The sequence below is a fragment of the Lutjanus erythropterus genome, chromosome 24 (genome assembly GCF_056507025.1).
Source record: "Lutjanus erythropterus isolate fLutEry1 chromosome 24, fLutEry1.hap2, whole genome shotgun sequence".
NCBI lineage: Eukaryota > Metazoa > Chordata > Actinopteri > Lutjaniformes > Lutjanidae > Lutjanus > Lutjanus erythropterus.
In genome coordinates this window covers 8,525,891-8,551,380 of record NC_139340.1, presented here as the reverse complement: position 1 = coordinate 8,551,380, position 25,490 = coordinate 8,525,891, and the positions used below count along the sequence as shown (strand labels likewise).

General features: G+C 39.1%; 1 protein-coding gene across 4 annotated transcripts in view; it reads left to right on the top strand.

Annotated features, from left to right (window-relative positions):
- Nucleotides 1–25,490, top strand: part of ncam2a (neural cell adhesion molecule 2a) — a 356,551-nt gene that overhangs the window by 310,887 nt on the left and 20,174 nt on the right. For all 4 annotated transcript variants that reach the window (XM_084713912.1, XM_084713913.1, XM_084713911.1 and 1 more), the window contains exons 13-15: nucleotides 2,232–2,351; nucleotides 3,753–3,874; nucleotides 7,783–7,957. In XM_084713912.1, the coding sequence (XP_084570038.1) occupies nucleotides 2,232–2,351; nucleotides 3,753–3,874; nucleotides 7,783–7,957 (417 nt within the window). The remainder of the gene's footprint in view (nucleotides 1–2,231; nucleotides 2,352–3,752; nucleotides 3,875–7,782; nucleotides 7,958–25,490) is intronic.

The window sequence follows — 25,490 nt, the reverse complement described above, 5'->3', positions numbered from 1 at the left end:
GAGTCGGTTACAAAAGGGATATGCAGTGAGGTGAATACTAAACAGTAGTAGTTTAATAGTATAGGTAAAATATATAGAGGAAAATAACGAGGGACATGCATGAGGGACAAAGGAGGCTTGATTGTAAATTTAATATCCTCCTTGTTTAGTTAAATTCACCCCCTTATTCAAGTTAGTACTAAAATATTAAAATTGCGAGCTGGAATAATTACAAACCCGTAAGTGGTATCATATTATCATACAAGCCACTCCAGATATCCTCTGTGAAAGATCCTTCCACAACAAACTCTTCAATATAATGAGATGCCTGGACTCGTTTCATTTGAATGCTTTTGCCCAAATTGAAATGTCTGCTTATAGCCTGGAAAGTAACCTAGCACCGCCGCAAATTGCAGAATTTGTTTTCAGTTCCAGGACTAAAGAACTGCAAAAGCACCTATTACCATTCAAGTATTTAATTTGTGCAGACTGACAAAAACAACAACTTTCACTCAAGCTCATTACACTGCTGCCTCTCTGAATAGTGAGGGTTATGTAAATAGACTCTGGTGACTGTAGAATTTAAATAGGAATCTGTAATGTGCTCTGATAATGAGATTTCCTGTTTTCTTCGATAATCGATGTCATTTACAGTGTGAATAAAACACATTACACCGTTTTCACTGTCGCCATAGGTCTTACATTCTTTATAATAACGTGCTGTTGTCTCATGAGATTCACACACCATCTAGTCTTTGAATGCATCATTTGTTACAATTTACTCTTTAATATTGCTATAGGTGAACTGGTTTCATAATAGCTGATTATAAATAGATTGCTTTAAACTATAAAAGCAATCTTTCATTTGCATACTAATAATCATCTCACACTTTTCGTTGTTAGTCTTTTACTTGAGCATTGCAGACGCTCCATTTAAGTTCTAGCTTTTATTCTTGGGTTAAGCTTTTACTGAACACATAACAAATGATGGAGATTAAACCTGTAACTCTCATTAGTTGTTGTGTTCCTGTAGCAGGGACTCCACCACGTCCCTCTGTCAGGCCATGCAGTAATTCTTTTTTTTAATCCCCTGGTATCAGATCTGTTCTCAGTATTGACCAATATGCAAAATTCAGGTATCAGAATCATATTGATCATGGTCAACGATATGTGGACTTTACATTCAACATGTGTGGAATCTTGTATGGCAAAAAATTCAGGATTAAAGTGTCAGTATGCTTCAACCCAGGTGTTTTAGGTGGTCGCTCATCATCTGAAACACATTCCCCGACACATTTTCAAAGTCTTAAATAGGTGGGTGGTGTCCGGCATTTTTTATAACTTTTTGAAAATGGCAATTTGACGAGCTTGCACGCTTTTGGGAGCATATAGTTACTTTTCACGATTGCATTATATTGTTGACTTTGCATATGGCTAACACAGAGCTATACGTGTGCACGATTATCCCCATTTAACAGATTATTGTGCCTCAATCCACTCTATGACAGCAGGCTTTTTGTGCATTCTTTCGAAACAGCAATAAAACTTTTTGCCTTCATACAGGGTCATGGTCGCCTGCTTTGTATGATCCATTAACATAAATAAAAGATGGATGCCACAGGTTGGTAGATTTGCTCCCATTCAGCCACATGAGCAGTGATGAAGTCAGCCAATACTGTTAGGCAATAAAGTCTGGGTTGGTCCCAGTTCCTCTCGAAGGTGTTGGATGGAGTTGAGGTCAGGTCAGGCCTCATCAACTGGGAAAACTATTGCGCTTCGTGCATGAGGGCATTATCATGCGGAAGCAGGAAATGACCTACTCATATATGCACAAAAATAAGCCAAAAGAAGCGAGGGCTGATTTTAACAGGACGATAATGACTTGTCAAGGGTAAACCGGTCTTGAAAACACAGATTCAAGTGTGAAAGACTTGCTAATGAAAAATGCAGCAGATCCTGCATGTTGATAATAGAGTTGGGACTCTTGAACCGTGTCATGCCAAGAGTGATTGCAATCAGATTTTGTGAATTTGTGAGTGATTTTCCATTCAACAGGAAAAAGTCGTTGTTAACCTTCATGACAACCTGCAGTGACACCATGTCATCTGCTGCCCCTCGTCCAACCAGCAATTTATAGCTGTTTATTCTTGTTCTTTCCCCCCTCTACCCTGGTCCAAACAATAAAAAACTTTAATGATTCGCTGTGCCACACATTTCTTGGTGACATGAACTCTTGTCCTGTGTCTCCGCAGCGACAGTGGTGCTGACAGGACTGGAGCCCAACACGACGTACGAGGTTCGGGTGGCAGCTGTCAACGGAAAGGGTCAGGGGGAGTTCAGCCACACGGAGACCTTCCAGACTTTACCCATCCGTAAGTCAGTTACCCCGATTCCTCCAGCAGCTCGTTTCATGGCACATTCTTCAAAATAAGAGCTTCTAAACTCGTTAGGAAGCGACCCAAAATGGATCTTCAGACGTATTCTAACAGCCTCTTGCATGTATATCCAGCCATTACTACAATGGATTTATAGCAATTAACCTAGGTTAATTGTTAATTATTGGCACATCCCAGCATTTCACAAATGTGCAGGGAATGATCATGTGCAAATGTCATATGTTTTAGAAAATGAAAGGCAGATAAAGCAGAGCATTTATTTGGATTAATATGAGATAGATACAAACCCCAATTGCAAAAAAAGTTGCAATGTTTTTATATCAAGCAAGAATTTCTCTTTGAAAACTTCAACAATTAGCGGGGTTCCTCAGTTCCCAAATGCTTATCGCAGTGGTAAACATGCTTATGCTTTTTTTGGGACGTGTTACAGGCATCAAATTCAGAATGAGGGTTTAATTAACAAAAAAAACAATAAAGGTCTGAGTATTTGCAGATCATCGCATTCTGTTTTTATTTACATTTTTTTAGAATTAGGGTTGTAAAATCAAGTTTATTTGACAAGAAAAGTTTAAATAATTAGACTTAGATCATAAAGTTAAAACAAGTGAATATTGTCAATTTTGTAAATGCAGATAAAACAGACAATTTATTTGCATTAATATAAGGAAGATATTTGTATCCGACTTTCATGTAATAAAATAAAGATATATAATAGAAATGCAAACATGCTGCAGAATCTATTCAAAGCATCAGCATCTTAGTGAAATGAGACCTATTTGCCACCTTATGAAACTCCGCCGTGGTTATATTTGAAATGGTTACAGCCCCCTCATATTTCAGCGATATGAATCCAGATTATTGGAGCTAGGAATAGATCCTGTCAAATTTGTGTCCTGATGTAAAACCGCTGCATTAAAAATTATATACTGCAGGGGTTTTATGATAAGCATTTTTATATATTCTGGCAATCTGGCACAGCAGGATTGCAGTAAATCCAGGCAAGGCCGTAGAAAAGAGTGTTTCCCCTGTTAATATTATACAGCAGTGCAGCTACTAAGAATGAATGTTGGAAAGAAGACCCAATTAGCAAAATACAGTGAATAATAAGAAGCTCCAGTCAACATTAGTTATAGCCAGGCAGTGGGAGTTGCCTTGTAATATGAATTTAATTCAGCTTAAAACCGTCTCTCTCCTTGTACCGCAGCCTTATCTCATATCTCACGTTGCCACCTGCTCCCCTCCCTGGGAATGCACACACACACACACACACACACACACACACATCTTCTCACAGATGAAAAAAAAAAAAAAACACACAAAGGCACATTGTTTTCGCATCTCTGCTGAAGCCTCCTCCCCTCATGTCTCCCTCCTCAGGAGAGCCGAGTCCGCCGGCAGTCCACGGGCAGAGAGGAATGGGCAAGGCCTACAGACTGGGGCTGGTCAAGCAGGACGATGGCGGGATGCCCATCGTGGAGTATATAGTCAAGTACAAGACTGTGAGTAATTTTATATAATAAACATGCTCACTAGATAACCAGACCATGTCCAAAATACTATTAACCACACTGATTTACATGCTCCTTTATTGCAATGAACATGGGCAGTGTAGTTTATCTCAATCCCACATCCTGCTGCTGTAAATACTTATTAGTGCGTCAAATGTGTATTAATCCACGGCTGAAAATAGTCCCTAACATATGCACAACTGACTCTTGGTTGAGTAATGTTTGCCAAAAAACTACAGTGCCCAGCTGTTTCAGGAAATTATTCTGCCATTTTTAAAGGAGACGCCATACGTATGTGACCCATTTTCAAATACTTACATCTTAACGAAGAGCTAATGCCCTCAACAGAGTAGAAGAATCTAGAACTACTGAGAGAAGCACTTGTCTTTTCTTGGGATATGTCAAATAATAAGAAAGATTGTCCTTTAAAACAGGGTGGAGTAGGCGATTCTGGAGAACGAAACTGATTGCTGAAACTCTGAGCCAATCCAAATCATGATTATTTGATGACCTAGGATTGGTTCAGTCCATTAATATGAAAATTATATTGACAGGTTGACTGAATTTATTTAAATTTCAAAGCCAATATATAATCAGATTAAAATATTTATGAGCTGTAAGGCAAATTTCAAAATTTCTCTCACTAAACAGGAAATACTTAAAAGAACCATATGATAGGTTTTGCATGTTAACCTGTTGTTTTATCACACATGTATTGGGCTGTATGTCAGCTATACACCGTTATCCGACCCAACAATAAAAAAAACGTCATTATGTAGTTTATAGTTTTTGTTTATCAGGTATTATTAATGGTATTTTAGATTTTATCACGTCCTGGAAATAGCTTTACTTGTTGCTAAAATTGCTTACAACTAACTGTTGTTAACTGTAACTGTAAGCCAACATTAGCAGTAAGTGAAAAACAGGCTCAGCAGCCTCCCAGTGAACACAGCTGGACCGTGACCAAACAGAGGCTCTGACACCAACAGGGGCCAGTTTGTCGGCAGGGACTGCAGCTCAGAGGTCGTTTACGGCGTTGTCCTGATGAGCTTTACTTGTCGCTGAAGTAGCTTACCGCTAACTGCTGATGACTCCTGAGTGCACGGAGCCAAACCTGGCAAGAAAACCACCCTGGTAATGTTTTCCCTCCGGTTAAACCGGCGTCTAATGGTCTCAGAGGCTGTGTTCGGTCCTGGTCCAGCCGCGTTCACTGGGAGCTCCCAGTCCGTGCAGAGTCAGCAAATATAACCGCTGTAGTTGCATGGTGGGAGGACAAAACGCACAATATATACTTGTTATACTACAACATTTTTGGATTGGCCCAATGAGTTTTATTAATTTAATAAAAGTAGCCTTTATTTTTTATTTTTAGTTTGTCTAGTTGTATGTTGTCTTTTGTCTTTGTTTATTGTGTTGTTTTGTTTTAGTTGCAAAATGCATTTTTGTGTGATTTAGGATACATTTAGGTCACTAAACTTTTAGATCTATGCTGCCCTGATCCATATTTTTGATTATTATTAGCACTACATCATTAAAAAAAAACTCTTATAGCTTGCTGCCATGAGAATAATAATCAGATTTGATTGAAACTGTTTCACAACTTTCATAATTATACCATTGAGCTAAATGTTCGCCTACACTGAATAAAGTAAGACTGGTACTTACCAAATTAAGAAAAGAGGACCGTCCGATTTAGAGGAGGCGTTTCTTTTAATCTGGAAGCTGATGTATGTTATTGTGTCTCACATAAAGGACGTCTAAACAGCTCAGAATCATAGTTTTCCCTTTATGTTTGACACAATAGTGACACAGGATGTGACACTGGGAATTCATTCTCCTCCCAATGGAGTGCATGTGACTCACTAGCTTAATAGGTTCCTGTCGATTGAGTCGAGCGGGTGCGTTGGTGGCAAAATGAATAATGTTCTGCTTGAGAATCTCTATTTTTCTATCCTTGTGTCACTTACAATTCATGTTTTAAATGAGAGTACACACAAGCCCTCAGAATTCACTCAACCATTTAAGTAGTTGATTTTTTTTTGTGTGTGTGTAAAATAGCAAAAAGCAGCTTAAACTCACAAGATAAGGCGAGCGACTGAGATGAAGCCAGGAAGCAGAATAGATGGCACTCGAACAAAAACTCTCCACAGGACTAAGTGGATTTGAGCTGGTCCAAATCTCCTATCTCCCCCGTGCTAATGTGTCCAAGCAGGCATTTCTGTGTCTCATTGAGGAAGTGACAGCGATTTAAAATAATGCTGCAGCAGATGAAAACATGCTGTGGAAAAGAGGGTCAGGAAGTCTCAGAGAGGCTTTTCAAGGCCACTGCAGAGAAAAAGGCAGATGCTTCACACCCCAGTAATCTTATGGCCTTGTCTGGCGTCGGGAACACACAACCGCTTCATCATGGAGGGGGCATGCGGAAAGGATGAACCTGCACACCAGTCGTAGTCGCTGACAGTCCAGACAAGTGTTACATACATCTGTGGCCTATACTGCCCACCTTAAGTGTCAAATGTAAATCAGTCCCCTAAGGAATATGTTTCCCTGAGCGAAGGGCTCCTTTTAAGAGCATTGCATAAAGTCTCTGAGGCCGACTCCTGTTTCAGCAGTCACTTGCTGCATTTAAGTGGAACTTGTGAATCCATAATTACGACCCTGAACGCGCTTAAACGTCACAAAACAGCACATGTGCATTCCAGTTACCATGGTTACACTTCACTCACATAATTCTTTAATTTTACTCCGCATTATTATTGTCAGTCATTAGTTACCTAACACACTTTAAGTCTAAACCTAGACTAAATTTAATGCTTTTGCACCAAAATGTTAAAAATGAACCAAGAGGAGGAAACATGCAGTTTTGCAGACTGACAGGCAACTCGTTGACTGGACGGTTTTGGTGATCATCAGGACGCATGTGGGAAAATCAAATTCTGTCCACACAGAGACAGAGTGCAGAGGTTTTGGGAGGAGGAGATGAGAATAAGAAGAAAGCATCAGGATTTTTGTGAGGGACAGCGCATACAGTTGTATTACTGTGGGATCGCTGTCACGCACTTTTTTACCAGACAAAGCACACAGAGTAGGATACAAACACAGCAGTTTTAGCGGCTTTTGGCACCAGGGTTCGATTGACAGCTTTCACACCAGCCCAAATGAACCGGACTAAACAAGGCAGGTGTGAAAACGCCTTTAGTCTTCGGGAGGTTTACTTAAAAAATGGCTGTCTGTTTGAGGGCTTCTCTGCGGAGCCATCATGGCTAACTAGGCTTTATGCGACTTATTTTTTCCTAAGGCATCCTTAGATGATCATTTAAGGGAAGCTTTAGCCTAAGTGGTTTTATGCAACTCGTCATAAGGCCTTAACTTTATAAAAGCCCATTCTTCTTCTAACATCGGGGAGAACAGGTGCAAGAATGGTAAGCACACAGAACATTTGGCATGCTGTCAGTGTGCAGCTCACAGCCTGACTCTTCAGTTTCCAACCCTTTGTTTGGTCTCAAGACAAAAGAGAAGGAAGGAAGGAAAGGAAGAATGATGCAAGGAAGGGGAAAAAAGAGAAAAGGCTGCAGCCACAAAGGAACAGAAAGGTATCTGAGAACTTGTTTGCTCTTGATGAAAAACAGAGGATTACCCTTTTCTTTCGACTTATGCAAGTGCATCTGCGTGGGCGTTTCACAACTGCAACACGAGTTCTTATTGCGGTAACCCTTCGAATTCCCAGATTAAAACCACAAAGGGTAAGTTGGGTGTTGTTTATCACGTAAAACAACACCTCCTCGGCTCTCCTTTGATGCGCGCAGACAAAATTGAAATGTAGAGCACTGATTAAAGTAATTTATTCAAGGGTATGAGGCCTGTCTTTTACATGTCTCTCCTCTCTTCTCCCCTCTCAGGATAAAGAGGAGCAGTGGATGACCAAGCTAGTTCCAGGAGCGAATGATTTCGCGATGCTGCAGCCGCTGCAGTGGAACACGAGATACGAAGTGGAAATCACGGCACGCAACGTCAAGGGCCTGTCGGAGCCAACTTTCTACCAGTTCTTCATGCCACAGAAACCCGACATTACAGGTAAAAGCACCATAAAAGAAAACTTTGTGCTGTAATTTGCCTTTTTAATCCACTTTCCCTGCACTTGCCTACTTCTCTGGGGTATTTACTGCCTTTTTAAAGCACCCCAGAGAGCATTTCTGAACTCGTTGTGTGCCAAGAGCGATAGCATGGGTGATAACAAAAGCAAGAGAGCAAGATGTACCAGCCGAGATAAAGCAAGACTACAGCAGGCCTCATAGCTGCATTGCTGTCTGGACAAATGAGGCTGCTGTCAGTGGAGAAATTGGTGCCTGTGCTGCTCCTGCAATGGATTTCGCCCCCCTGTGATTGTTGAATGGCATTTAAATGTGAGAGAGCAGAAAGAAGCAGCTCAAAAGTTGTTTCCTTGTGTTGTGTTCTGCTGCAAACCTGCACTGTGGCCGCACTAAAGACTTCAGTTTTACATGGATTCATCTACATTTGGTCTGCAGGAGTCAGAAATGAGCCCAGAACTTCAAGGCACATCACAGAAATCTTGTTGTTTTTAAGCGTTAAGGAGCACTCAGCAGTTTAATGATGTACAATCAGAAAGTTGTGACACTCATAAAGCCACAGGCAGCGAGGAGAGGGAGGGCAACTGCTGCTAAAACCTCCTATATTAATCGTGTCATATTGCTCCCAGTTTCCTCTATTTTAGGCTACAACTCGCTCTATTTAGCTACATGACGAGATTATAGCAGGTGGAAAGCCCTTGAAGCAACTTTGTGATTGTGATATTGGGCTATATCAATAAACCTGACTTCACCTGCAGGATGCTGCTGTATACAGGCTGCTGTGGATGTAGCCTAGAGCCAGCTGAAGATACAGAATATTGATGTATAACTTTCTGAAAGCACCTTAACCCTTGTGAGTCACTTTAATAAACTTACACTGTGGTTCTTAGGACAAAAATGTCTGCTAAAAAACACCCAAAAACATATTATATTAATATTATTTTCCACTTTCAAGTGGTTATTTTTTAACAAACATCAGTCCGATAATAACTGTAAAATGTTCTTTCTTTTTCATGATTTAAACCCTTTAAATGCTAGTTTGTTTACATGGGAAAAAGGCAATGTTAGGTAAAAAAAAAAAACCACTCATATTGGGGGACAAAAATGTCCCCTCCCTTAAATTGCTATAAAAATATCCTACATTAAAGGACACTGAAAAAAAAGAATGGGTCAAAGCAGAGACCGAGGTATCCTAACTCCCAAAACAAGGCATCCTTCATTTCCCATAATGCAATTCAGTAGTGTCTTTCATCATCAGTTATTTTTTGAAACTTTAGAAAGCTCCTTCAGGGGTCACAGAGGACATTGTGTAATAGCATTAATAATTTTTACAGGCTGAAATATATTCTTTGTGGACTTTCATGTATCAAGTCATTGGTATGCCCCTTTAAAAACTGCTGTAGGACGTGTTTGCCCTTGTGGTTTGCTTTAGTTTGTTTGGACCAAAGCAGAAAATGATACCTTGATGGATTTTAGTTGTAGTTTAACGTTCACGTGACCAACCGAGTGCTTTAAAAGGTTATTCATCACCACTGTGACAGGAAGTTGCAAAAGCAAATCGTGATACTTGCACTGAATTTTAGGGCATTACATAGTACATTCATAGGACATTATAATTTTTTAGATGCTCTATAAATATTTCTAATCATGCATGATGACTTATAATAAGGTTTCTGCAATATTATAAGTGGTAGACATTATGGATTATAAGTTAAGCATTCATAAAGCTTTATACCTCCATGCCAGAGTGTCTCATAGCACATTATAACAACCATAACTGTATAAAGTTATAAAGACATATGGAGAAATGCTGTAATCTATCTTAACAGTTTCTCAAATCAATCAGTACAAAGTCAGGCCTACGGATGTCTATATAAAGCCTCATAAATGCATTATAATGTCTAGACTTCTCACAAATGCTAATACCCTAATACATTGTTGCTGTCACTTTGGCATGGCGGTACTTTATAAAGCATTATGAATGCTTAACTTATAATACAGCATGTCCATCACTAATAAACCTTGTTACACGTTGTATAAAGATTTTAGCCTAGTTGATAAAGCTTTATAAATGCAGTATATTGTCTTATAATTGTGCTTATGATGCATTATAGACATGACCAGGGCCAAGACAGTGCATTAATCTATTAGTTAACTGATCAAAAATGAGCCACATTGAATTTGATAATCAGTTAAACGTGTCTTTTATCAAGGTTTCTGAGGATTTGCTGTTTAATTTTAAAATATAATTATAAAACTATTATCTGTTGGTCAGACAACACAAGACTCAAGTCCTCTGTTTGGGCTCCAGAAACTTGTGGCAGCCATTAAAAAAAAAAAAAAAAAAGAAAACTAGCTATTTATTGATGTTGTATTGGCTCGAGGATAGATCAATAGCAGCATGGAATCTAGTGATTGGTCCATGCTGCATTATCACAAATTATCCACCAAGTCCTGGACGTGGATTGAGTCTCTCCTGTGTTGACGTCCACAGCAGGGATCTGTTCACGCCCGTTCAAATAAACAGCAACAAATGGCGAAATCACACCAGGGTTCGGCCGACACAAATGAAAATACCCCGAGGCTTTGGTTTTCTTCTTTAAAATACAGTTCTCTTCTTCTTCCTCTCTCTGTTCATCCGGGGGTTCTCCTGTGGTGCTGCTTTGCAATTCTGCACCAGAAAGCAGCACAGACAGAATGCTTCTGCATGGCTAGTCAGGCTCATTTCTCATTTGAAAGACCAACACGCTCAGCAGACGCTCACATAGGCAGTACACAAACATATACACGCCTTTTTTTGCTCTGTGCTGTCTTTATATTGAGGTTACGGTTCTGCCTCGTCAAAAAAAAAGTGTGTGTTTGTAGAATCTCATGCTTAATGTCCCAGAAAAAAAAAAAAAAAATGAATGCAGACGTGCAGGAAGCTTTTCATTTCCAGGTGCTCCAGGTTATTCGGACGAACATGCAAATGCACACACATGTGCAGAAATGCAAAGAGAGGCTTTGAAGTGTGCGACGCGCCACACCGTTACACTTTGAAGCTGGAACACACGCAGTTAAAAGACATACAGACACATTCACTGTTGAAATAAAAATGTTACGGGCACTTCCCCCCTGCAGACCTCGCATTCACACGTGAAAAAACAAAACAAAGCAAAAGAAGGCTGTGTTGTTTTGCTCTCCTCTCCCAGCCTGTTACCACATCCATTTGTGCCGTTTTGGATCGAGCAAGTGTTTGCCTCTGTCATTACTGCAGCGGCTAAATGGCCTGTGAGAGTGTGTGCTGCTTTTCAAACAGAAAACAAGACCGGGGAAACGGCAAGCTTAAGGCGGGTCACTTCGATTGGCTGTCCTCTCTTGTTAGCGAACAGCGGTGCATCGTGGGAAAGAGCCCGGCAGAGAGCGAGGGGGAGAAAGAGGGGAGAGAGACGGGGAGAAAATGCTTTTCTCTTAATGTGTTTGAAGAAGAGTAACACCGGTGAGCTCTCCGGCTGAGCAGGAGAAGGATTTTCAGAAACACTCTTGTAAGAACTCACCAAACTTTGTCTCTCAACGCTGTAAAAAAACAGGTAACACTTTATTTTTAGAAGTGTGCATAAGACTGTCATAGCCCTGTCATAACCATGTCAAGACATCTGTCATGAACATGTAGAGTCTTTATAAATATTTATAATGTTGTCATTAACTATAAGTCGATCAATTATTTAATTTTATGCAAAGTTTACATTGTTTGAGCTGTCGTTGTTATGACAACTTGATATTAACAAAGACAACATAACCTGTTAATGTCGTTGGTATGACAACTTAACATTAATCAAACCACTAATGTCTTTGTTATAACAATTTGACATTAACCAAGACAACATAACGTGTTAATGTCAAGTTGCAGTAAGTTTTAACATGACATTATACTGTCATAGTTTGTTATGAACTGGCGATCACGAGACCATTATAAGTGTGTCATGAATATTTTCCTTGAGCTCAAAGACGTCAGTACCCTGTGAAATCTTTGTAACAGTGACACTAGCATTGAATTAGTATTGACAGGTTATGTTGTCATGATTAGCATAAAGTTGTCATTAAAAGACATTGCTGGCTTGATTAATGTCACGTTGTCATAATGAAGACTTTATTGGCTTGAGTGATGTTAAGTTGCCTTAATAATCTCAAACAATGTTAGCTTTGCATTAAAATGACATAAATGGCCAAAGGACACTTACTGAGATCTGACAAATTTTTCATAAAGACTCTGTCATGTTCATGACAGGTGTCATGACATGGTCAAGACAGTGTCATGACAGTCTTATACACACCCCTTTAAAGTGTTAACAAAACTCATACAGGAATTTAACTGAATATCTGAAGCTTATTGAACACATTTCTCAAGTACAACTGAATTAATGTCACTTTTATTTGACGGGGAAAGTTTGTTTTAAATCATTGCAAAATTACCTCAACTTGTCTTTTCAAATTGAGTCAACTTAAAAAATTTTAAGCGGCGGACACTAACAAATTATTTTAACAATGAACTCCAGGGACTCTGCAGTTCCTCCAAATCAATGACCAAATTCAGCGAAGTCCCTCACCAATTTACAATGTAATAATAGCAGTTTATGTTTACTCCATTTTCATTAAGCACAGGCGTCAATCTTAATATTTTCCAGCCAAAACGATGTTCATTTATTAGTATAATCTGGGAAAGTCGTGCAGGTTAAACAGAAAAATGACTCACATTTTCTGCTCCGCTGAATCAAATTGGATGTGGAAGAAGTCTGGTCAGTGTTCAGCTCAATCAACAATATTAGATGTGAAATATCTGCCAATCACAATCATGGGCTGTCTCTCCAATAATTCACCACCTCGCTTTTTCTTTTTTTCCTCTCATATAAACACACTCACGTGCACGCTGGATGAAAGAAACATCTTTTTTTTTTTTCCCCCGACACAGAAAATATGGTCACACTATATAGGTGCTTTCTATCTCTCGCCAACCAATTTCTCTCCTCAATTCTCCCTCTATGTATTATGCATTTGCAGGGTATTGAATTGGCACTTTTCTTTTTTTTTTCCTTCCTCCTCCTCCTCCTTTCTCCATCTTTTTTTCAGTTTGTACCAGGCTGCATAACCTTCTGCCCCCCCCCCCCCCCCCGCTCACAGAGAATCCTTTAAGAAAAATGCCATTGATTGCAACACTGCCCTTGGTTCCTTTTCAATTTACTCTTCTTCCTTTGAGCCTTTTCTCTTTTTTCAAATCAAAGTTTTCTTTTCACTTCCTAAATCACTGCACTCTCCCTCTGCCCTGCCAATTACGACGTTGTCTCTAACACCAGATTTTTTTTTCGCCTTGTGAACCTTTTTGCATCATTCTACCTCTCTGCTTTGTTAATGAAGAAACTTTTTGTCTTTCCTTCCAACTTTGTTGCCGTGACATCACCATGGCCTTCACCATAAGGCAAGGTAGGCAACGTGTTAAGGACACTGAAACTCTGTTTAAGCCTCGATTTAACACGCCACTCCAAAGTAAAACCAAAGACATGAAAAAGAAAATTTAAATTTAATTTAAAAACTCCACCCTTCATCCTGCACTTTCGCCCTCTTGTCTGAGTGTGAAGATGAAAACTGCAATAACTGCTGCTAAAATCATGATATATATATTTATCAAAGTTAATTAAATGTATAGAAGCTAATTACATCAATGCTATAGAAAGTTATGGGGTATATGTTAAGTGTATGTGGAAGAAAAGTTTGCTTGGTACGTTGTTGCCATGGTTACAATGGACGTCTAGAGCCCTCGGATATATAACACTGACGGAAGAAGCACAATTTCTGTGGAGATAATTAAAACTGATAGCTGTTACATAAATCCAGTCATGTTGTGAAATTATCTAATGAACTCTCATTAAAGAAAACCTTTAAAGTAGAATTTACAGAAGGCAAAAATACTTTTCGGACAGCGGGACATCTCACCTAAAAATCTGCCAAGACATTTTACACTTTTGTCTGCCCTTATTTCGATAGAAGGGGGTTAACCTGAGGCCATGTTACAGAAAGTTGGTGAACAGTTCCTCGGTCAACGTTCCTGTCCTAACAAAAAATTATAACTTCCCGAAATCTTAAAAAATAAACTTTCTCCTTTCTTTTCTATAACTGTCTGCTAACTTGTTTAATCTGTCTTTTATTAGACATATCTAACTAAAGTGAACTTTACAGAGGGACATTTTTGGTCCACAGCCCGCACTTTTGGCATTCATGGATTAAACTATGTAGCAGCTGTATCTTTAGTACACTGTGCCCATAATACTTTTACTTAAAGGACCAGTGTGTAGGATTTAGTGGCATCTGGGCGTGAGCTTGCAGATTTTGCACACCTTGTCTCACACTCTTCTTTCAAGTGTGTTGGAGAAACTAAATATTATATTCCACATCTGGCATAATCTGCCAATAGATCCCCATAAATTCTACACATTGAACCTTCTAGTAAAATTTTCAATACTTATTCTAAGAGGTATTTTCACAGTGTAGTACTCAGTTTTCCTGAAGTAAAAGAACAGAGTTCTTCTTCTTCCCACTGACAATACCAACCCTTTTTAATTAGAGATAAAAGTAAAAATAAGGCACAATGAAGGCAGCATTCCTGCAGTATGGGATTGCTTGTGTTCAGCTTTGTTGTGCTGCTGTATTTTTCTTGGCTCTCTCCTCTCCTCGCAGTCATGCCCCATAAAAAGCCTTGATTGAAACAGGCGTCATAGATTTTGTTTGAGGAGCGTTGCAATAATCTCATCAAAGCACTTGAAGAAATAATCTGCAGAAGCCCCTCTCCTTTCCTCTCCCGTGAGCCCCGAGTGAAACTTTTCCTGGAAGTGATGCCAGCAAATCAAAACGGGAAATGAGTACTTTTATAGCTGTCCATTACATTAATCAATCCGCTCATAAATTTACAGAATGAAAGTCATTATTTTTAAAGCAGTGTAATGAAAAAGTTGCATGACAATCAGCTCTGTTGTCATTTTACTGTATAAAGAGGCCACTCATCTGCTAACCAGCCCATCTGATCCTGGTTTTTCTGGAGGCAAAGGTGGCAAAAGCTGGAAAACAAACATGACATTTGCTCGGTTACCTTGATCTTGCAGAAACCGAGTACCGCCTGTAACACGCACATGCCATGTTTAAGTGCATCAAAACAGCTGCTTATAAAAAGCTCAGTAGTTTTGTCATTAAATTTTCAACAAAGGCAGTGGCCGATAACACAAAGGCAGGACGCGTTTGAGTTAGATAGGCAGGGAAAAACGCTGTTTGAAGTCTTTGTTCTTTAAGAATCAGATTTATTCCAGATGAAAAAGCGTTGAATCAGCACTGATGCTGTGAAGCTGGCGCGTTCAAGTGATGTAACTGAAAGTATTCTCAGATTAAAGATGAAAATATGGACTGAGGGTGACGAAATATCCCAAGAGATCCAAACAAGCCGAACCACGGGGATTTGAGTTACATAAAGTACCCATGTCATTATTGTATCACTTACCGGAGTAAAGGCTACAGTCCTTAACAGTGTGGTACGAGATCACTGGTGATGTTTACATGTTTACGCGCTCATTTATTCATTTAACAGAGATAATCCTGTTGAGATGAAAGGATTGTGTTTCCGTGGGAGCATATTTAACATCCGACAATATCACTATCAACTATGTAAATATTTTATCATAAACAAGACAAACAGGCAGCAGACGTCCTGCTGAGATGGAAAGAGCAGGAACAACGGCGGCGCTCTAAAACAGCAGTCAGCTAACGGCAATTCATGGGTTTTTTTTTTTTTACACCATCCTGAGCTTTGATCAGCTGCAAATTCTTTTGAGGCCCTCGACTTCATATACCGCAATATAATATAGACAACAACCCAATTTTTTCTCTTGTAAACCCCTTATGAAGACGAGAAGAACCCTTTATTACATCTGCATGGTTTGTTAGAATTTTTTAATTCAGTACGGCAAAATAAGGGAAGACTGATTTTCTGCTGGTCTCATTCTTTAAAATATTCATCTTGTTCTTACTTTTACTAGTTAAAGAAAGAAATTGCCACTGATCTCCAAAGCTATTTTGTAAAATATCATTTTTAAAACGACTCTGCGTTCGCTCTTTTCAGTTTAACATCTTGGGAAGATGCTGCAGATCGTTTCCCGTTTCTAAAAGGCACATTTCAAGGATCGCTGCTTTGCATATTTTATTATATTTCTCAGTGATTTTTTTTCTCCACAAAGTCATTCCTTATGTCAAAGCCATCCTTTTCCTATTAGAATAGACTGTTTTGGATACGTTGAGTTCTCTTTGAATTTTGAGTTTGAGTCTGTGATGTGTGTCTTTGAGTTTTAACTGATGCAGTTGTGCAGAAACCGAGTCCTTGGTCTGCAGACTGAGAGTCTGTTGAGACTGAGCAGTGACACCTTGTTGAACACCGACTTTTTGTCGAGGACATAGTTACGAATCAGCACTCTGCTGTTAAAATATTATCTTACCGAAAGCTCCGCTTGAAGGACAAAGTGAAGTGAGGAGAAACGTTGAAAAATACATTGAAATAACACTAAATAAATGAATACAAAATATTTGTAATACCTTGTTCTCTGCTGCAGGCTCGTCTTTCGGCTCTCAACCACAGAAAGTTTCTGTCACAGCACTCAGTGCCAAAAAATAGAAATAAGTGATCCACAAGGGTTCTTCCTTAAGGGCTGAGATTCCACCCAGAACCTTTCGCTTCTGAAGAACCTTTTCTGATGTAAGGGTTTGTCAAGGGTACTTTATTTCAGCTGAGAACCTCCTGTTTGCGTTCTAGATTAAATTCTTTGAATATAAAAAGGTTCTCTGTAGAACCCTAAATGTGTTATAAAATCCTTAGATGATGAAATGGTCCTGGAAGCAACCCCCAGAGAGTGTTCTGGGTCTGGGTAGAACTCTCTTATGGGGACAAACCAAAGCACCCTTTATGGTTCTTTATTTTTAGGAGTGTACGGTCTTGTTTTCCTCATTTTCTAACAATAATCTGATGATTACCTGAACCATTTGATCCCTGTAAACACTTAAAATGACGCTCTTGTTGCTCTTTTAGCGATAAACTGCAGTTCAAATATTAAATCTCTATATTTCTTTGCCGTTTAAACTTGAGTTTCGACTATGAAGATCAAGGTAGAGACACTTAAATTACCCCTGAAATAAGTTATAACACAAGACAGCAGCAATTACAGCAAAGTGGCCCAAATTTCTTTGAAGTCTTCTGAGGTTGATTGTTAAGGATGTCATATTCTTGGAAGTTAAGAGTAATTTCCCATGTTTTTTCATTTCCTCCATGCTGGCTCTTGAGAGCACTTGAGACACATCGGGGCTCGTCTGTTTCCTCTTTGGAAACGGACAAAAAGGAAAGGGCTCATCCCTCTCCTTGAACATAGGCAGGATTTAATGATTAGGTTTAATTCTCTGAGGACCTCCTCAGACAAACTTTCCCTTCGACGCTCGGGAGCGAGCACTTAGCAAGAATCCACACTCCCATCCACAAATGATTATGTTTATCCCCCCTGCAGATTAGCGCCCGCTACCTCCCCAATCAATGACTGCCCGTTGGGTCATCATTAATCGAGTCACTTCCGCTCAGATCCGATCATGGGACGGTCAATCACCGCTCAGGCCTAATGACTTAATATTGTCAAAGTCAGATGTGTATGAATGGCTTCAGGTGCCACACAAGCAGTTTGATCTCAGAGCAATTGAATGAAACCGCTAATGGGCCTATATATCAACAAGTAATCAGAAGAAGTCAGTAAAAGGGTTAATAGAGCGGGGAAATAAGAATTAATGACCACTGTTGCAAGAATCAGAGTTTGAGAAAACTCAAGTCGCACAGAGCAAATTAGTTATTTCCACACTTTGGTGATAAGCAAGAGTAAATACCTCTGGAACCTTAGTTACGATATAAAAAATAGCTAAGCACAGCCACGCTCTGAGAATATTAAGTTACCTCCACACGCCGAGTTGCAAGTTTATTAAAAACACTTGTCTTGTGACATGCTGCACCGTCTATGGCCTTCAACAAATCCACAAGATACCAGATAACTTGAATGTAATTTTGTGCTGTAGCCCAAGATGCGATAGGTTGTGGGAACAGTTTGGATCACCGGACATGGAGTTCTGTGAGGTACTTATCAATAGTGAGTGTTTTAGCTACAGTGCAGAAACAGTAGTACTGGTGCAGGAAGCGAACAGTGTGCTGCTGTAGATATCACTCTCTCCAGACCAACCAAACTCCATAGGCAAAATCAGCTATTTTAACTCACAGAAAATATCTACCGCTGCCTCAATCTTTACTATAGTTTTGTTATTGTGTGACTTCGGTGTTTTAAAAGATAGTTTGGATGCACAGAAATCACACAATAACACAAACTAAATAACAAATCGATGTAATGGTACAGCAGCTTTCTGGAAGGTAAAATGACTAATTTTTCCTATGGAGTTTGATTGGTTTGGAGAGAGTGAAATTTGGCTGACAAACGGGAGGTTTCCCATCAAAAAAGCCGTTCTGACAGCAAAGTCAAATTGTGAAAAGATTCTAAATGTATCATACACTTAAATATGCCTCTAAATTGTTAAATAGTTAAAGGGAAAATTGGTCACTTTTCATGTGGATGTCCAATCAGTGTTGTGAATGTAGACAGCTGAAGAAATAAATCCCTCAGTGCATTTTCATATTGATTGAGAAAATGGTCAACATAGCACTATAAAAGCACCAGGACTTTCAGCGTACTGGTGCCCTGCTGCATACAGCTGGTGCCCTTTTTCTTTCAAAGTGAGAGTGCATCAACCTCCATCTGCTCATACACTGACTATCAATAAGTACCTCACACAACCCCACTTCAAATAATCCAAACTATCCCTTTAGGATGGCTCCAGTTTTTCTTTGAATAAATCTTTAATCAGCACCAGCAACGCTGACACACACGGCTTCTTTCTCTCCCGGGGTTCGCATCAGACTCTCGACTTTGCTGTTATAGCCGCTCTCACAATTGTTCTCTTTAAAACAGCGGCAGCAGGTAGCATCAAACAACACCCTGAGGCACATGGACATAAATAAGCAACTTAAATATTATATATAAACAATAACAATAGTTACAGTGCTGTAAATGCCAATTAAGTAATAACTATTGGACTTTAATGATATAATTAGAAGGAAAATAATAACTAAGGTTGCTCTACCATGTTTTGTGCAGCCTTTACACTGAATTCCAGATGTGCTCCATGGAGTGGACATTTTTTGTGAAAGTTTGCCTGTTAAACACTCAGCAGCTATTGAAATAAGCACAAAACATCATAGAGTTAAAGTGAAATGAATGCTATTATAATTAAACAGGAGATAACAAGCCTCAGCACAGAAGCCACCAAGGACTCAAAGGATACAAAGAGAACTCGCTGCTCTGCTCTTATAGGCCTCTCACAGAACATCCAATCAATAGAGATAAATAAAAGCTCATTCTAGCGGGGGTCAGAGGTTAACATCAATATCTCCATCTGTAGGGTGATGCAAGAGGCCACAGCAGGTGTCTGCAGAAATAAGAAGTCTTCTTTTCAGGCCTCTTAAAAGAACGTGTACAGCCTGAACACTTGACACGACTCCGTCTCTTCTCAGATATTTCTGACCAGCACAGTTACAGTTACGAGAAGAATGCAGAAACTAATATGAAGTAAATCTCAGTGTTTCATCATTTAAGATGCAGCGACTGTGTAGGACACAGAAGCAGTGAAACTACTGTATCGTCCTTATTCATATTCACAAAATATTTAGATGTTTTTTATTACATGACACTGATCTTTTAAAGACCCCCTCCAAAGAAAATCATTTATAACCTATTTAGCGTGTCCATGTGGTATTTTTCTTGTGTTACAAGAAGCGAAATAAGCCGCAATGCCGTGTCTGCAGCAAGGAAGGGCAGTCTCAAAAAAATCAGTCAGGCTGGGTATATGACATCATAAACCTCAGGAACCAATCCTGTTACTGGAGGGGGGTTGCATTATACATATTATAAGTAGCGGAGAAGCCAGATATAGCTTCATATGGGTGGGGTCTAATTACATATTCATTGAAACCTTGAATACTAAACGAAGGCAAGGTGCAGAGCTATTGTGTCTTAACACAACACTGAAAATAATGCATTATTTCAAATAATAAATAGTGAAGCAAAACTGATTTCTCAAATCAAGAAAACCAAAAGGCAGATCATGAGGGTCATTTTACTTTTTAATATACGGTAAACAAACAGACAGTTTCTGAAACTTAAGACAACATCAGTGTGTAGTATCAGCTATTATATTTACTTTCCAACACAAAGGCAATTTTATTGATTTCCACGATCTAAAACACAGAAGTGAATGAATATAGCAAGCGCACTAGTGTTTGGACTGTCGGTGGATGTTTCTGCTAGGTTGACCTCCAGCAGGAGAGCATGAAATGGGGAATGATGCTGCAGTATTGATGGTTTTATGGCTACAGGAAAGGAGGAGAGTCAAAATGTCCTCACAGAGGGCACCACGCGAAGATAAACTCACCGCTCCTTCTGGATGTTCTTGAATGAGACAAATCAAAAGACTGTACCAGGAGTGAAACACACAAGGACACCTTTTTTTGAACATGATGGGTCATGACATTGGCAGCAGTGAACTGCCGTCCAGCCGGAAAGCGCAAAACATGGACTTTGGGGGCTTTTGGTTAGTTGGGTTCACAGATCACGTGTTGAGGAAATAATGAAAAAAAAAAAAATCAACAGCCTCACATGTCTGCTGAGGAGCTTTTCTGTTTTTTTCTCCCTGGTGTCTGAATTGTAGAGAAGAAGTTCCACCAGATCAGTGTTCCTCGCTGCAAGCAATTGTTCTCACGACAAGGCCAGTCAATCCCTCTTCACATTCTTTACAAAGTTTAGACCACATGAGTGAATACCAAGGCAGTGCAGTTTTGAAGATGTGTGTTTCGACAAGGTTGGATCACTACCGAACAACTTTTTGAGTCCCAACCTTGATAAATAAACAAATACAGCAAATATTCTTTTATTTAATGTTAATTCAATAGAGAGAAGTATACAGTGTTAATGACAGCTTGCAAAGCCTTGAGCTAATGCCTGACCTTTAAAATACATGAATGCAGATAATTGTTTTGTATTTTCAAAATAAAGAAAAATACAGTTGTAACATTAGACAGTTTTAATTTGAACAAAATGGCAGAAGGCTCTGGTGAGAGTTTTAACCCCACAGGAATGCGAGAGGCTGAATGCCACCACTTTCTGTATCTGTTTCAAATTAAAAGTCATTGTTTCAAATTAAAAGCCCTCTAGTGTCCAGTCATATAATAGGTTTTTACCTAGTCTTATTTTTTATGTTATGTAATGTAATTTTTTTTTTTTTTTCAGTCCTGTCAAATATCAATTAAAATACATCTTTCAGATATATATAACAGATGTACTCCTCACCTCAGCAATTAATACCTATTACTATATGGCTTTGTTCAGTACTCAGTTCTGATTGGTCTGTTATTTTTGTATAACAGATCGTTGCTATGAAGAGCAGACTGTTGCTATGGATGCAGTTCTGATCATTTACTCTGCGGGAGAAATGAAGTCATTTTTAAATCCATGAAATCTTTTTAAAATTAATATTTTCTGTCATAAATACCTGCAGCTCTTTATACGTCCGAGCAAAGGAGACTGAGACAGAAATGGTTTGGACTGCCCAAAGGTTGACGTCCAGAAACATCCCAAATCCACCAAAATAACACACTTCTAGTGGGTCATAAGAGATGATTGAGAGGTTTGTTATGTTTATATGAGTCTAGACGTTGTTTTTAAGGAAAATACTACAAATTATACCTTTAATTCTTGGAGAGGAAAAGAGGAAAATTCTCTCCCGTGACCAGGATGATGATATTTACCTCAAATGTGCAGCTTTAGCCCTGAAACCCCTGCAGGCAGTTTATCACTCTGGCCTGCAGGTTATTACCGGAGGATGGTTTTCACAGCCGCTGTTTCCTCTTGCATCAGTTTGAGTAGATGACCAAGTCGAGAGCAGCACTGACCTTTATTTTCTGAAAGACCCTCCCACAGAAATGACCCCATTACTACTCTTTACTCTTAGATTATAAATCAACTGAAGCTGGAGGGTGACCACAGGAATATGTGTCCCGAATGCTTAAAAAAATACCAAATAATAATATAATATTGCACATATTTATTGTATTTTACCTTTTAGGCCCATTTTTCATGCAGAAACAGTAAGTGCTCGTGATTTCCTCTTGTTTTCCTCTCATCATGTTTGTATTAACAGTATTAGTTGTTGGAAGGCACCTTGGATGCAAACTTGAAAGCAGTTTGACTCGTGGCCACACACATCTTTGGCTGTGTTTCATCTCTGTTTATTAAATTCAAAGTTAAGCCGCTTGTCATGCCTTAATTCCTTCTGCAGAGATCTGAGCTGCTTCATGAAGGAAGGCATTTTGTTTCTGGCTCGCAGAATAAATCTCAGGCTGCACTAATGACAATATTCAAGCATTTCTTTTAAACACTGTAAATTCTTTTTCCTTTTACAATCTCCGCATGTATAGTTCTCTGCTCACAAAGTCACAAAGGCAACCAATAGACAACCTTGGATTCTTCTTGTAAAGGAAAAAAAGCACGTTTGTTGAAAGAAATACCATCCATGCTCGATTCTTCACCAGAAGGATGTTGTGCACAGGAATGTACTTTGTACAACCTGCTCAGTTTCTTGAGTGGCCATTGAATCCTGAACCCAACATGAAGGTGTAAAACTTCAGTACAAATGAAGAAGTTATTCTTTAATTGTGATTTTTTTTAAACACACAACAAAAGAGGGACAAATTAGAACAGTTAATTAAAAGTATGGCTGCAAGATAAGATTCAAATTTATTGATTTAGATAAACATCATTTTGATGAATTGCATTGACATGATAATGTTGGCAGTTACATCAACTTAATGTTTTGTTTAATTTAAACTCAAATTTCTGCATTGATTTAAGACAAAACTATTATAAGGAACTTTCAAAAGCTTGGTGGACTGGATCATGGATTTGTATTGCTGTTGTGTCAAGATTTAAATATCATGTGCTCAGATACAGAGCTGAGATTCAATGTGAAAAAATGTAATCGTCAAACAAATTTGTTATTGAATAAAGTAATTTCTAATCTAATTGGAGCAGCTTAACCTTTTAAACGGACGTCATCGCTCAGAATTATTCTAACTGAGTGTGTAACAAATAATGTGGAAAAAAAAATAGTTGTACAACCTCATTTTTTGACTTAAAAACTAAAAACGCCTTGATTGTGGTGGAAAAGCTGATTCTCCTAACTCAGTGTAGTTCGTTGGTGGAACTTAATTTCATTAGAAGTTGTCATAATGTCAAAAAATGGTGTAAACAGTTGACTAGCTGCAACAGCATCATTATAGAAACAAAACAGAAAACACAAATTTCAGTTGAGGGAACTTTATTTTCACCTTGAGGCCTCTGTGAAATTGCCTCCTCTACTGGACGTGTTGTGTCATATCAGCGATGACAATAATAGCCAGTATGTTGATATTGATACATGCATGATGCGACTCTTTCAAATAATTTCAGAACTCGGGAATAAATGAAAAAAAGAACTTGTGGCAAAATGGCTACAAGTAAACAAGCGTGTAATTTATCAATCCAACCCCAAACTGTCAGGCTGCTGCTAAGCACTTCAGAATAAGACTCCTTATCGGATCAAAGTCTGATGTTTATGGATTTCAGTCTTTCAGGCTGAAGAGCTTTTGCTGGCATCTCAAAAAAAAAATAAAAATGACACTAATAAAATCTTTATCCGGGAAAATAAATACTTTAGAGATTCCTTCAAATAAAAAAGAAATCTGCTGGTTTTCAATTTAAGAGGAAATCCTTGACTTTAACTTTTCAATTTGTCTGTTTTTTTTGACAGGGTCAAAACCACAACCAATTTTGAGGTTGACTGTCTAATAATTCTGCCTGAAATGATGACAAGCGCTCCATTATTGGTGCCATAAATGTATAAAACAGACCAAAGCTTTATGCGATTTTAAAATGTAAACACAGATATGAAAGCTTAAGGGCACTGCAGTCTCATGATGAAAAAGAGTGAAGTGTGGCTTAACGAATGGATTAGTATTCTCTTTGTCTCCTGGAATATGTGGATGCTTCAGGGGAGCTGGAGAGGTGTTGTTTACCACCTCTGAATCTGTGGCTTCAGCAGCCAAATTAACTCAGATAAACTTTCAGAAGGTGAGATACAAAACAGTAGCCTGTGGCGGTGAGAAAATATTGATCCAGTCTACAAGTTTCAAATCCCATATCCCCAGATTCACGAAAAAACGCAAAGTGTTTTAATTAGAGCTCCTTTTGCCACAAGGTTCTCTGTCTCCCTCCGTCTCCTGTTTGTGTCTCTGTGCTTTGAGTCGCTGCCAGCCTCCGTTGTCTGCAGTCTCAGCTCTAAGTCAAGAACAAAGTCACCGACATGAGAGTCATTTGGGTTGTGACACGCTGTGACAACTTCCAGCGTGGAGCATGGGCGTTTGGAAATTCGCACAGTTTTGTTGTTTTGGCTCAGCACTCTGGCACACTGGATTTAAAATGAAACGATGACTGTGAGGTTGGAAAGTGTTGACTCTCAGCTTTAATCCAAGCATGTTCTCAAACAGCTTCACTGTATCGTTGTCCAGAGTCTTATTATGCAACCCTGATTCCAAAAACGTTGTGTAAAACAAATAAAAAACAGAATGCAATGATTTGCAAATCCTGCAACATGTTTCAAACAAGATGGCACATGTTTGCCAGTGTGTGGGGAATATTTGGGAACTGAGGACACTAGTTGTTGTTTTGAAAGTGAAATTCGTACTCGATATATGACTTCACTCGCCCAACAGTCTGGGGTCTCTGTTGTCATATTTCGTGCTCCAAAATGCACCACACATTTTCAGCTGGGAGACGGGTCTGGACTGCAGGCAGGTCAGTCTGGGACCTGAACTCTTCTACTGAAAAGTCACACGTGCAGAATGCGTCTTGGCATCATCTTCCTGAAATATTCTCTGAAAAAAGACAGCTGGGTCGCGGCACGTCTTGTTCCAAAACCTCGATGTGTCTTTGCATGGATATAGAACGTTTTTGGAAGTGTATTATTAAACCATACAAGCCTTAAAGTGACCCTTTCCCCACTTAAGACCCATTTTTGTCTCTTTGAAGGAGGTTAGGGGATCTTTAGGAGGAGACAGCAGGTCAACAACATATGCCACTTAGAGGTGGTACACATCATCTGAAAGCCGGGGACCTGAAGATATTTTTGAGATGCACTCAAGTCAAGTTTTCCTAATCATAAATCTGTAATAAACATTTCTTTTAGCCGCCTGTTAGATTTTTTTGGAAGTTTAGAGTCTATAAGGGCTTAGAACATTATGATTGAGGTTAATGATGGCCGTTACCACGCTCTTCTAGTTTTAT